Source organism: Podarcis vaucheri (assembly GCF_965113315.1).
Source record: "Podarcis vaucheri genome assembly, chromosome: Z".
NCBI classification, from domain to species: Eukaryota; Metazoa; Chordata; class Lepidosauria; order Squamata; family Lacertidae; genus Podarcis; species Podarcis vaucheri.
The window spans coordinates 26,821,647-26,835,445 of NC_138758.1; the positions used below are offsets into that span (position 1 = coordinate 26,821,647).

Sequence of the window (13,799 nt, forward strand, 5' to 3'; positions counted from 1 at the left end):
TGAAGAAAAGGAAGAGGAACTTAAAAGATGCCAAACATTTGCTGTTCAAGGAAACAGGGAAGAGAAGAAGCTTCCATTTCTGGTTGCATCTTCTAGCCTTTGTCCTTAGCTTTGTCTAATCTCTGGTTAAGTGACGAGCCACTGAACCTGATTGTGTCTCTCTGTGTGCTGTTTATAACCTGCTTGCCTTCCTTTCTAAGACCCTGCTTCTCTCCAGGCAGACATACAGTTAGCCAAAGGGCCCTGAAGCCTTAAAACAATAACAATAACAAAACCACCAACCACATCAAGGTTGTGCTATAGGGTAAATGTACCCAACAACCCACCCACATATAGTGTCCTCCTTTATAGAGAACAAGCTGCCAGAGGGCAGGCCTCCATTTGAAGGCATCTCTATTACCAGGGCTACCTGGCCCAAGTCTTGTTTAAAACTAAAGAACACTAAGAAGGGAGAGCAGGAAGACACTTGAAGTTGTCCATCAACAATCAGCACTTGCATAGCAGACTGAGCATAGGAAGAGTCTGCTAGATCAGGCCAGAGGCTCATCTAGTCCAGCAGCCTGTTCTCACAGTGGCTGAACAGATGCCTTTGGAAGCTTGCAAGCTGGACATGAGACCAACGACACTCTGTCTACTTCTCATTCCCAGTAACTAGTGTTCAGGGGACGAAGGCCTCTCTCAGTGGAGGTAGAACATAACTGTCATGGCTATTGCCTTGTCCTCTATGAATTTGTCCTGTGGGAGTGAGTTCCACATATTAACTCTGTGCTGTGTGAAGTACTTTCTTTTGTCAGGCACAGCAACCACCTGGTCACAGTCTCTTTCACTAGCATGACATATAAAGGTAAAGGTACCCCTGCCCGAACGGGCCAGTCTTGACAGACTCTGGGGTTTGTGCGCCCATCTCACATCTAGAGGCCGGGGGCCAGCGCTGTCCGGAGACACTTCCGGGTCACGTGGCCAGCGTGACAACGCTGCTCTGGCGAGCCAGAGCCGCACACGGAACGCCGTTTACCTTCCCGCTGGTAAGCGGTACCTATTTATCTACTTGCCCCCGGGGGTGCTTTCGAACTGCTAGGTTGGCAGGCGCTGGGACCGAGCAGCGGGAGCGCACCCCGCCGCGGGGATTCGAACCGCCGACCTTTCGATCGGCAAGCCCTAGGCGCTGAGGCTTTAGCCCACAGCGCCACCCGCGTCCCAGCATGACATATACTCCTGTTTAAATTTGCATTTATACATAGAAATCATTACAGTGGTACCTTGGGTTACATATGTTTCAGGTTACAGACACTTCAGGTTACAGACTCTGCTAACCCAGAAATAGTACCTCAGGTTAAGAACTTTGCTTCAGGATGAGAACAGAAATGGCACGGCGGCAGCCGGAGGCCCCATTAGCTAAAGTGGTGCTTAAGGTTAAGAACAGTTTCAGGTTAAGAACGGACCTCCGGAACAAATTAAGTTCTTAACCCAAGGTACCACTGTATAAGCAAATGTTATCCACCTTGAACCCCACTATTGTTCTGAAGTATCTCCACAAGAGATTACATACATCACAGCAGCGGTTCTCAAACATTTTATTTTTTTAATGTCACTCCAATGGAAATTGCTGAGGGTCTTGGTGAACCACTGAATAAAGTTTTTGTTTGTTTGTTCTACAAATCAAACCACACGTACAACTCATATTTTAGTAGCTGTAGTCTTCTCTTTCTAATGGAATGGCCTCTTGTCACAGGCCTGTGACGCAGGGTGGAATTTAACTCAAAACCTCAACTCAGGTTCAGCATTCATTCTGCTTCTGTATTTAGGATTGAGGGTGGCAAAGGATGAAGAGCCCATGATGTATTTTGGCTTGAGCAAAGCGGTCTCAATCTCCATTGACAGAAATAAATAGAATAAAATGCAGGGCCAAGTAGGTATATTCACAGGTCTTGCTATCTGAGCACAATGCATTCTCAGGAAGTTGTTAGGTGAACGTTCCCATAATGAATTGACAATTTTCATTGAACCGTATTGGAAAAATTCCAGTGCATTCTGGACCATAGAATTTTGACCCCAAAATGATGGGGGGGGGGACAACCCACGAAGACCCTTTGAAACTTTGCAAAAGGCAAACAAGAAAGGGGAAAAAATCGCCCGCCCTCCCTCCCTCTCCTACCCACCATGGTTTCTAGCAGAAAGCACAAAAAAGTAATGCTTGTTTAAGGTTGCTTATTTGTTTACAGTACTACATGCAGGTCCGACTGTTTGGATATCTGAATCTGTGCTGTGTATAGCAAGGTTTGGGTACTAATTCCTCATGTTTGGATAAGTGAATTTTCATTTGAGTGTTTGGATAGCAGGACCTGCATGCATTCTTAACAGTTCTGCAGGTTTCCTGAAAGCACTTGAAGGAGCTTGCAAAGTAGTATTAGACAACAGACCTCAGATTGATAACTTCTGCACCATAGAAGAGTTGTTGAGAGATGGCCATTTAAACCTGGCCAATATTATCTGCTTTCCTTCCTTCTGCCTAAAAACAGAGTGCAGGCTGTGTGGGGCACTGTGGTGGTTTGTGTGAAAAGATCTGCTTCCACTTCAGTCGGCTGTGGGATGAATGAGGCTTTCATGTCTGAGAAGCAGTGAACTGGGGATGCCACCGACAGCCCCTTGGTGATGCTCCTGCTTTAGACAAAGCTATTTGCACAGCTCGTTCTTGTGAATAAGCTCAGCCGAGCAGAGAGAATGCCTCCCTTGGATCACGTCCATCTCATCCTTCCCTTTTGTATCCCTCTACTTGCCAGGGAAGTTAGGTTAGAGTTGGGAAATATGCTTGTTCTATGGTCAACTACTATCACATAATGTTGAGCAATACAAGAAATAAACCAGAGAAAAGTGGCACCTACAGGTACAGCAGGGAATTCCATGGTTTCCAAGTAGCTTCAAATGAGATTTCCATAGCTAGCCCTACCATGAGGCAGAGTGAGGCAATGGCCCCAGGTGGCAAATGCTATGGAGCTGAGAGTGGACAGAACTATGGGAAGTATTCAGCACTGTGCTCTTCCAGTTGCTCTGTCAGTGCAAGGGTTTCAGCTTGCCCAACAGAATGATCTCCCTCACCTCCTGCCATGCACTGTTCTGGGGGTTTCCAGACCCCCAGGTTTTTGGGCAGGTGGTGAGGAGAGAGGAAAGGGGGGAAAGTCCCACTGCACTAGTGGAATTCATTTTGATGGTTCCTTCTGGCACATGTACATCTAGCCCTATGTATTCTACATGGTCTGTCCTACGGCCCCTAAGGTGGAAAGTGTTGAGGAAAAAGGCTATCTAAACAATCAAAGGGGATGGAGGAACTCTTCTGTGAGGAAAGATTACAACATCTGGGGCTTTTTAGTTTAGAGAAAAGGTGAGTAAGAGGGGACACGGTAGAGGTGCATAAACTTACTCTTGATATGCAAAAAGTGCACATTCTGTCTCATAATACCAGAACTCAGGGTAATCCAATGAAACTGAATGTTGGAAAATTCAGGACATTTATTTGCACAATGTATAGCTCAAGTGTGGAATTTTCTCCCACAAGAGGTGGTGATGGCCACCAACTTGGATGACTTTTAAAGAGGATGAGGCAGATTCATGGAATGCTATTGCACTCAGGGCTTGCTTGCAGGCTTCCCACAGGGGTATCTGGTTGACCACAGTGAGAACAAGATGCCGGAGTAGATGGCCCATGGTCTGATTCTGAGGGCTCTTCCTATGTTCTTAAGCTAACCTGCTTTGCTCAGGTGCAGTGGAGGCAATGTCAAAGCAAGATTCAACTGTCACTCAAGTCTGGGTGGGGTTGTACATGGAATGGGGGCAGCAAAATGTCTTGAATGATTTCCAGTGATCACCAAGTATGTCACCTGCCATTCATGACTTTTAGCAAGCAATGTCATGTCCCGTAGATTGCTAAGATTGGTGAAAACCATTCTCAGATATATACGGTATTTTTGTTTCCAAAGACCTCATTAATATGTTTTACTAACTGCCTAGGCAATTTGTTTCCTTAAATGGTATTGCATCTTTTATTTGATTTATCTTAGATAAATATGACCTGAAAACTTCAGCACATGACTTCAAACTCATGGGATGGAACCCAGGTGACCTCGGTGATGTGTGTAGCAGTTCTTAAAATGGAATGAAGAAAACTCTGCATTTGTTATATCTGAGGTAAAACAGACCCTCCAGCTATTACATTAGATTCTTGACAAGGCAATGAAAAATATACTCTTGGGGAAAACAAAGAGTTCATTCAAGATAAAATACAATTTATCAGCTAGCTAAATAGGGGAAAAACAGTTAAACATACTTAGCATAAAGGCAAATGTAACAATAGGAACATGCAGAGTAAGGCAATCTTGTGGGGAAACCAGTCCCAAATTATTAAATGTGAATAAATCCCCCCCATCCCCACTAAGTCCCTCTGAAATCAGTGAGACTTACTTCTGAGTAGACATGGATAGATTTATGCTGTAAATGTTAAATTCAAACAAATTCAAAGTTCAGTTTCTGTATTAGTTTTATTGCAGTGCTTATAAATATGTTAAGATTATGAACATGATAATTTGTCCTTTGCTGGAAGAGTTTTGCACATAAGTATATGTATTTCCTAGGGATGGTCACCTGACATTATTTAATTGCAGCTTTCATTTTGGATTGGGCTGGCATTGCATGCATTTCCAGATGCTCAAGTTGGCTTGCATCATATTCATTCATTATGTTAGTAATTAATTTTATGATTGATGCATTTCTACAAATGGAAAAAAAAATCCATGGAAAAATAAAGTAGTGGAAAAAGTTGCAGAACATGTTTTCCCTTTCCTTTCCCCAACATTTCCCTCTGAGAACAGTCTACCCCACATAACTGGTGCTGGATGGGGATCAACAATGATGGTGGTAGTCATTGCTTTTTTCCTGGGAGCTTCAAACCAAAACTTGTGCTCTATTGGCCAACTATTAAGACTGGGTTTTGAGAAATAGTGTTTTCATTTTTCTTCAATGTTCCTGAATTCATTGTCTACAGAAGGGAACATTCTGTGGGTGGGCATTCTTGCTGCCAATCAGCAGTGAATGAATCCACCAGTACCAGTTGTTGGTGAGCACAAGTAGTTGTTGCACTCAGGTCTTGCTTGGGGCATCTGGTTGAGCACTGTGGGAAGAGAATACTGAGCTAGATGGTCCTTGGGTCTGATCCAGCAGCCAGCCTCTCCTTATGTTAATCTACAGCTCCACCTGCCTCTCCATCTGGAAGCCTAATATCTAAGCTGTGTCATCATCTGCCAGGGGATAGACAAGACCACCCCTATCCATGGATCGCTAAGATCAGCCTTCCCCAACCTGGTGCCCTTTAGATGTTTTAGACTACAGTTTCCTTCATCCCCAGCCAATACAGCTGTGCTGTTGAGAAAAGTAATCAAAATAAGCTGGAGGGCACCAGGTTGGGGGAGGATGTCTTATATTCTATATTTATGATGGATTTTAATTGTTGCAAGTTGCCTTGGAGATCCAGTCTTGATTGAAAAGTGGGGTGTAAATAAACCAGTTAAACCAACCTTCATATCAGCTTTAGAAAAACAAAACATTTTTGGTGTTGGAAAACCATTAAAATGATATACACTGAAATTCAACCAGGGGGTACGAGGAGGTCACTTAACAATGTTACTAAGTTTGGTTTAAATATAGTGAGATTTATGTTTGTTTGTTCATTTGTTTGTTCATTTGTTTGAAAAACTTTTGGAAAAAACAATAATTTTTTTTGGAAAAAAAGGAAGAAAAACAAAACATTTATATTTCTGGAGTATATAGAACAAAATAAAAATTGTTTCCATGTGCAATACTGTCTTTGCAAAACAATAATGATGACTGTGATCCCTTGAGAGAACAAGAGAACATCACCATCTTATCATTGGATCATTTTTTTCACTTCTCTGATGAATCAGATGCCCTTGCTCTCATAGGTAAAAGTAAAGGGACCCCTGACCATGAGGTCCAGTCATGGCCGACTCTGGGGTTGCGGCGCTCATCTCGCTTTATTGGCTGAGGAAGCCGGCGTACAGCTTCCGGGTCATGTGGCCAGCATGACTAAGCCGCTTCTGGCAAAACCAGAGCAGTGCACAGAAACTGTTTACCTTCCCACCGGAGTGGTACCTATTTATCTACTTGCACTTTGACGTGCTTTCGAACTGCTAGGTGGGCAGGAGCTGGGACTGAGCAACGGGAGCTCACCCCGTCACAGGGATTTGAACCGCCAACCTTCTGATCGGCAAGTCCTAGGCTCTGGGGTTTAACCCACAGCGCCGCCCACGTCCCTTGCTCTCATAACTACTGTTTATTCAATTTATTACTACAATTATATCCCACCTTTTCCCTGAGGAGCTCAAAGTGGAGTACATGGTTCTCTCCCTTCCCATTTTAGCCTGTGAGGTAGAACAGGCTGAGAGGCAATGTGTCTTACTTATTGTAAACTGCTACACACAGTGCTTTTTCTGGGGGGACACAGGGCTACGCATAGTCCTAAACTTTTTGTGAATCTTTGTACTTTTGTCCATTTACTGTATTTATTTTTCCCAATTTGATCTATGATCATTTTCATTAAAATGTGGACCAAATCTAATTTCCTGAATTCCTGCCAGGGCTGGCCCAAGACATTTTGGTGCCTGAGGTGAACTACAAAATAGTGCCCTGCCCCCATCCAGGGAAGAAGGGGCGAGTGAAAGAATAAAGATCTACATAAGGATAGGCTGCACCTGTGGATCCTGCCACCTGAGCCAGTTGCCTCACCTTGCCTCATGGGTGGCCTGGCCTGCATCTCTGCATCCCATCTGTCTGCCACTGCTGTCAGATAAGCCTTCCAGGTTCAACCTACAGAGGAGGTTGACCTGGAGGCTGACCCAGCTAAAGACCACTTTCCCCAGGGCTTTCTTGGAGCCACCCATACCATAGATTCTGCCCTTTGCAGGTTTAAGGGCCATGTGTGTGCAGAACCAATTGATGTACACCACATGCACATTTTTCCAGAGTATGGATTGTATATGCAGGAGCTTACATGTATTCAGGTGTAAGTACAGTGGCTCTTGATCACCTGGAGGTTGGGATGAGTCCTGTATCCACCTTTTCAATCTACACCTTTCCATTCTACACAGATGAATGTATGGTCAGGTCTAATGACACCAAAGACAGCAGGATTCTAGCTGGCCTTCAACAAGAGTTTTACTCACATTTTCCTTGTTCCGTTTTACTTCCCTCAATGAAAAGAAGGCAGAGCACACAGGCCAAAAGGAATCTAACGTTTTCCAGGGTCCACTTTTTCCTCATCTTTGCTGTAAAGAAAAGGAAGGGGGGAGGGGGAAACAAAAACACATTTGCTGTCAAAGAAAGCTGGAGCTGTAGAAGAAAACCCAAAGGCTATTCACAATGAAGTCCTCAAAGATGATTAGACTCAGACTAGAAATCAGCTGAACTGCTGGAGCAGGAGAGAACTCTGTAGAGGTCTTTTGCTAGTGCAGCATTTTTCAAACTTCCTACCCTCTGGGAACTCCTGACACATTGATTTGTCCACTGCATAATCTCTTTGGGATTGCAAAAGATTCTGGGATTCTAGGACACACTTTCATCTGATGCAAGGCATGAGATTGGTGCAGATATAAGGCTAAATGATGGTTTAGTGCACAGTGGGGCCCAACCTCAGCCTCATCTTAGCCTGCTCAAGTGATCAGTTCAGACCTCTAGCAAGAGCAAACTTTCGCTTCCCTGACTGCCTGATAGGTGAGGATGGAATGGAGATTGTATGTGTGTGAGAGCGTGCTAGGTTAGCTTCGGCCGTTCCCACAGTCAGAATGTGCAGTTGTTCACATCTAGTTTACCATCATGTGAGTGAGGCTGTGCAAAGCTTGTGCCTGTCTGCCCCCCTCTCCTCACTTCTTATTTTGCACACCGCGAGGAGGAGATAGGAAACTTTAGATTTTCATTTTCAGTTAACTGCAGTTTAGCTACGGTTTACTGAAACAAGCCAGCTTCATAAACCAAGTGTTGAAGTTGGCTTGTTTTAGTAAACCATAGTTTAGACTAATCACAGTTTGTTGAGGTTCATGTGAAAAGAGAAAACTCTGGTTAGTTAAAAACAGAAGCAAAAACTTCTGTCTCCTCCTCACAGTCACTTCAGAAGAGGGTCAGGAGGTACTTGAACCTAAAGATCTTGCAGGCTCATTCTTGTTACATAATAAACCATAATTTATCATTATATCTGAGGGAGGGCAATGACCACGCCCTGCAAGGTACCCAATGCTCTGATGAGGTCAAATTTGCAGGGGAAGATCAGTCATAATAGACACTGATCAAGCTCTGGTACCACCAGAACTGGAATCATGCTTTGAGCAGATCAAAATTGAACTCAGCATCTTTGCTTGTTGGTGTCTCAACATATATGCATGGTTAATGGAGACATATGTGGACTTTTTTTTTTTAAAAAAAGAAACAATTGGAATTCTGATCTGGGTTGGGTTTTTTTTTTTTAGGTGTTATTGCTTTTAAAAACCTTAGAGCTTTTCATTTATTATCAAAGACATGAGATAAAAAGGTGGTGATGAAACAACAGAAGCTGTCTGATACCATTTCGTACAGATTAATGAGAACTGCTTCTGAGAATTAAAATAAATTACCGGTATAATTGAGAGCTACATTCAGTGCATGCCATGTTTTGGAATTTCTGATGCAACCTTTAATCCCATTCATCCTCTTTAAAAGTTGCTTAATGAGAGGAATGCTACGAAAACCAGAATTTCCAGAAGACAGTGCTCTGCATGTGCATAACTATTTGTTAATTTCCTTTTTTTAAATCTGAAGTTTCCACTCTTATAAATATGCATGATTAATTTTAATAAGAATCACGTGGGTTTTTTTTAAAGTGTTTTTGGCAATAGCTTCTTTAATTCCTGTATTACTTTGTAGGCATCCGCTTTTGCAACTGTTTCCACCCCTCTTCATCATAATCAGACCGGCACCCCCCCCCTTTTCACAACAGCTAAAATCTGGGGAGGAACATCTGCTTTCAAGGAAATGGATTAGCCTGTTAGCGAACAATATTACCCAATACAGTGTGTGACAGCTTTTACTAGTCCAGTGTCCTCCAGATGTATAAGACTACAACTCTCATCAGCCCCAGCAAGGCTGGCTGGGAGTGATGGGAGTTGTAGTTCAAAATATTTGAAGGGCACCAGATTGAGAAAGACTGGAGCATGGCAAAACCAAGCAAGTCATGTCTCTGAGGAGGCCAACCTCATCTTCACCACTGTCCCTGCTCCACATCCACATGTTTTCTCCATCCAGACCCAACCCACACAATCACCCAGAGGAGAGTGCAAGGCAGGCAGAAAGAGCAGATCTATCTCTTCAACCTTGTCACTGCTTGCATACTCAGGAAGTGGAGGTGAGTAGGCATGGGCAGATTATTGCATTGCATTTATATCCCACCTTTTCTTCAAGAAGTTCAAGGTGGTGTACATGGTTCTCCCCCTCCCCATTTTATCCCACACAACAACCCTGTGAGTTGGTTTGGCTGGGAGGCAATGACTGGCCCGAGCTCACCCAGTGAGCTTCGTTGAGGTGGTGGGATTTGAACCCTGGTCTCCCAAAATGCTGCAGTACCACTGGCTCCCAGGAGGAGCAGGAGCAGCAGCAGGAGGAGGGACAGGAACACTGAGGTCACCAGTGGCAGCACTTCAGCGATACCCTGTGCGATTCCAGAATCCAGCATCTCCCCACCTCCAAAATGACCTTCCAACATAGGAAACTCCCTAATACCTGCTCAGATCATTGGCCCACCTAGCTCAGTATTATCTACATATTCTGGCAGCAACTCTTCAGGGTTTTGGATGGGGCTGTTTCCGAACCTAGAGCTGCGTGAGACTCGTAGAGGTTGGTTTTTCTGCGATAACCATGCGCTCAGCCAATGAGCTCTACAGGCTGTTGCTCATCGCAGTGGGGCTTTAGATTTGTGTTTCTCAAATCCCTTATCAGCAACACTGGTCAGAATTTTGCAATGTTTTGAAGTAGTTCTGGGTTAGTCACTCCCTCCACCTAACATGCTTTACAAGGTTGTTGTGCGAAGTGAGAAAAGAATGGCAAAGCATTTCACATGTTGTGAAGAAAGCACTGCAAAAGAAATTTCTAAATACTACTTCTATCATGGCTTAGCTAAATTTCCACCATGTCTTTGGAGAAGATCTGCTCATAAGGTCTGTGTCCAATTTTAGGGTGGAAACCACAAATCTATAGCCCTCCAACTCTGCCTTCTTTCAGCAAGAATCCCTTATTCGATCTAAGCTTTTAGCAACAGCCAATTACCGGTACCTGCAACTTTGGTGACAAGGCAAATCCTTTCATTTAGCTGTCCCTTTATTCTGACTGTGTTTTGTGCCAGGATAGCATTCCAACACCATGTTACCAAGATCATATATCATCATTTAAAAATTGGTTGGTATACCAGGGGTGGTATGGGGAAACCCCCGCCCCTGCTCCGAAGGAGAGATACCAACTAAATAGTACAAAGAATTTGCAGAAATGTATACAACCAGCTTAATTTGAGCTGGGGGTTCCTGTCACTCAAAGGTTTACATTTGTACCAGAATCCACCCTATAGCTGTTTCCAGTGAACCTGGTAGATTTTACAAAATGCTTTCCCCCATCACTGAGCTTCTGAAACCAGTACCTAAGCTTCCCAGCAAAAGGCATGGCTTAATGAAATGCAGAACTCAGCCACAGGGGCAGTTTAATTCAGTGCCAATGGTTATCTCAGTGTTAGAGCATCTGCTTTAAGTGCAGAAGGTCTTAGGTTCAATCCCAGGCATCTCTAGGTCAGTCTGGGATGCTCCCTGCCTGGAACCCTGGACAACCTCTGCCACTCAGTGGAGGCAATACTGAGCTAGGCAGACAAATGGCCTAACTTGGTATACACCAGCTTCCTTTGTTATCTCTGGAGCATGTGCCTCAGACAGATCATGTGCAGAGTGTTTTTCCTCATCACTAGCTCACTGTAGGTGGCTTCTTTGTATCTGGGATTGGGCCCACTGGTTTCTTAAGCAGAAAGGATGCTTGGGGGATTGATAGTACCTTTCTGCTCAGTGGGGCAGGTGGGAGGCAGGTAAAAAGGGACCAGGAGTATAAGCTGCAAGGTAAAGAACCATTCAAACACATGCAGCAGCCAATCCATCTTTACCCAGATATAAGCACCACTATTTTCAATAGGACTTCTCACCAATTGTGTGTGCATAGGACTGCAGCCCTAAAGTGCTCCAAGTGTATATTGAAGGGAGGGAATGAAAGAAAGGTTTGCTGCTACTATTGTTACATCTATGTGTTCAGTCAATTTTTTAAATGAAAAATTCAGGACGGGAGACCTAGTTATTGTGCTACAGGAAGCAAGCAAGTACACACACACACAAGAGAGAGAGAGAGAGAGAGAGAGAGAGAGAGAGATTGTCTCACTGCATCTTAAAGACCCACAGTTTCATTTTGGCCTTTTGCCACAGTTGTCCTAAGGGTACCACAAGATATTCTCTCTCGTCTTTTGCAAGATATTTCAAGCAATATACAAAGGATTCCCCCCTCCCAAAGATATCAGTTCCAACTGCAGCTAGGCAAACAATATCCATCTCAAAGGAAGCAATGCTAACCTCCCAGAGCCTATTTACACTGGAGAGACAGCATGCCCCACAAAATGACATAAGAGCTCAGCTGGATCGGACCAAATGGGGCACAGCTAGTCCAGCATCCTTTCCTCACAGCGGTGACCAACCAGATGTCTTTGGGAAGCCCACAAACAACAGGTATTCAGAAGCACAGCCCCGTTAGGCTGCTGGAGGCAGGCAGTCTTGTGCCAGCTTAAAGCGCGTGCCTAAAGCTATTCACGAATTCAGTGGTACAGACTTACTCCCAGGTAAGTCTATGAAGCCTATGAAGCCTTACCTGGAAGGGAAGTCCCAGTGAACTCAATGTGGCTTGCTTTCATTGTCGACATGTGCAAGGCTAGGGGTGTGCTGTAAAACTGCGGTCCTAAGCACACTCCCCTTGAGCATGTCCCATGGAACGCATTAGCACTTGCTGCTGAGTAGACATGTCTGGATTGTAACTCTCACATACCGCGACCCTAACCATTTCTAATGGGAAGGAAACCGTATTGGATTCACTGGCGCTTCCTCCCAAGTAGGTGGCGTTAGGATTGCACCCTGAAATAGATGCAACGCGTGCAGCTGTCGAGGACCAAAGACTGGGGTCCTCCGCACTTTTCTGCGGAAGCAAAGCACAACCAGGTTGGCCGTTGACTTGACTCTGCTCAGTAAAGAGGGACCGCCGCCCGATATACTAACCTGACTTGTCAATTTCTAGCGTGCTTCTTGCGCACCCTCTGAAGCGGCAGCCTCCACGACTTTCCCCTCGGCCCTGAACTGGTCCAAAACGCCGGGCGGGAGGCGCGGCTTGTTCCTAAAAGCGAAGCGCGCTCTCCACAATGCACACACGCACGGAGGGCTCCTGCTCCACTGCAAAGGGGCGAACCGCACCGGCCTGCTCACTTGGTGGTATTCACCATCGAAGTGCGTTTGTGTGGAGGAGGAGGAGGAATCGCACCGACAGCAGCCTTCAGAGAAGCAGAGAAGGAGCGGCTGCCGTTTCAAGAACAAACGCGGAGGAGGAGAGGCAAACGGCGTCGGGGCCGTCGGATCTCTCCAGAGCTTTTGGAGTGGCCAGAGCTCAGGGAGGGTGCGAAGACTCTGCTTTTCTGGAGGGGGGCGGAGAACGAGGGACACCTGCTGTGCCGGCCGCCCACCGCCGCTGCCGCCGCCTTCCCCGCCCCCCAATGTTCTTGCCAACGAGAGCCGTCGAGTGGATGATGCGCGCCTCACCACGGATCCGCCTGTCGGGGCGGCTCTGCAAGCGGCCGCGGCTGACTGAGTGCTGAGATGCGCCTCCCACAAGCCTGGCTTTCTTTCTCCTCCTCCTCCTGCTGCCGCCGCCCCCCACCCCACCCCCCACTTTCTTGGCACACAAATGGCGATTGACAAAGGTAGCGCCGGGTGGGGTTCCTTTCCTTATTGCCAGAGAAGGTGGGGAGGCAAGCGAGGACCGGTGTGTGTGTTGTACAGCGCCACTGCTAGAAAATATTGGATGGAGGGGTCAACAAAGTACATGGGGAGGGGGAAAGCGAGGGAGCACACCAAAAGTGTGTGTGTGTTTTGTTTTAGCCTGGCAAGTGAAGCAGCCAAGCAAGGGAATGATGCCACTTAAACAGTTACTTATTCATATAGTATTTAAATTATTTATAACCTACTCTTCATTGTTTGCACAATCCCAGCATGGGGAAGAGCATTAACATACAGAGAAACATACAATGCGCTTCCCTAAAACAACTTAAATGGAAATTCCTCCATTAGGAACCAAATGCTGGCCTCTCTCTTTCCTGATTTGCACCCTCAGAAAGCTCACTCTTATGTCACAAATGACATGATCTCACACACACACACCCTTCTTGGTGCCAATATCCTCACCTCATAGCACACACCTTTATTTATTTAGATACATTGACTGCATGGTTGGTTGGTTGGTTGGTGTTAAAGGAAGGTCACTCCGACTCAGAGTCCCTGAGCATGTGAAAACTGCCTTTCCTTACAGGTTGCTACAGGGATCTCTAGCAAGGTGGGGGATGCAGGTGTTTTCCCCCTCTTCTCTCTCTAACCTGGCCTGTGATGTGCTGGTGGTAGCCACAATTTTCGTGCATTCTGAATGGTGAGCTCAGT

At 45.4% G+C, this 13,799-nt stretch overlaps 1 protein-coding gene across 1 annotated transcript in view; it reads right to left on the reverse strand.

Moving 5' to 3' along the window:
- The window catches only part of CHRDL1 (chordin like 1), a 47,358-nt gene extending 34,509 nt beyond the window's left edge, over positions 1-12,849 (reverse strand). Inside the window, exons 1-2 of the mRNA XM_082208659.1 lie at positions 12,375-12,849; positions 7,230-7,331 (exon numbers count right to left, since the gene is read on the reverse strand). Coding sequence (XP_082064785.1) covers positions 7,230-7,326 — 97 coding nt within the window. The 5' untranslated portion in view covers positions 7,327-7,331; positions 12,375-12,849. The remainder of the gene's footprint in view (positions 1-7,229; positions 7,332-12,374) is intronic.
- Between the last annotated feature and the right edge of the window lie 950 nt (positions 12,850-13,799).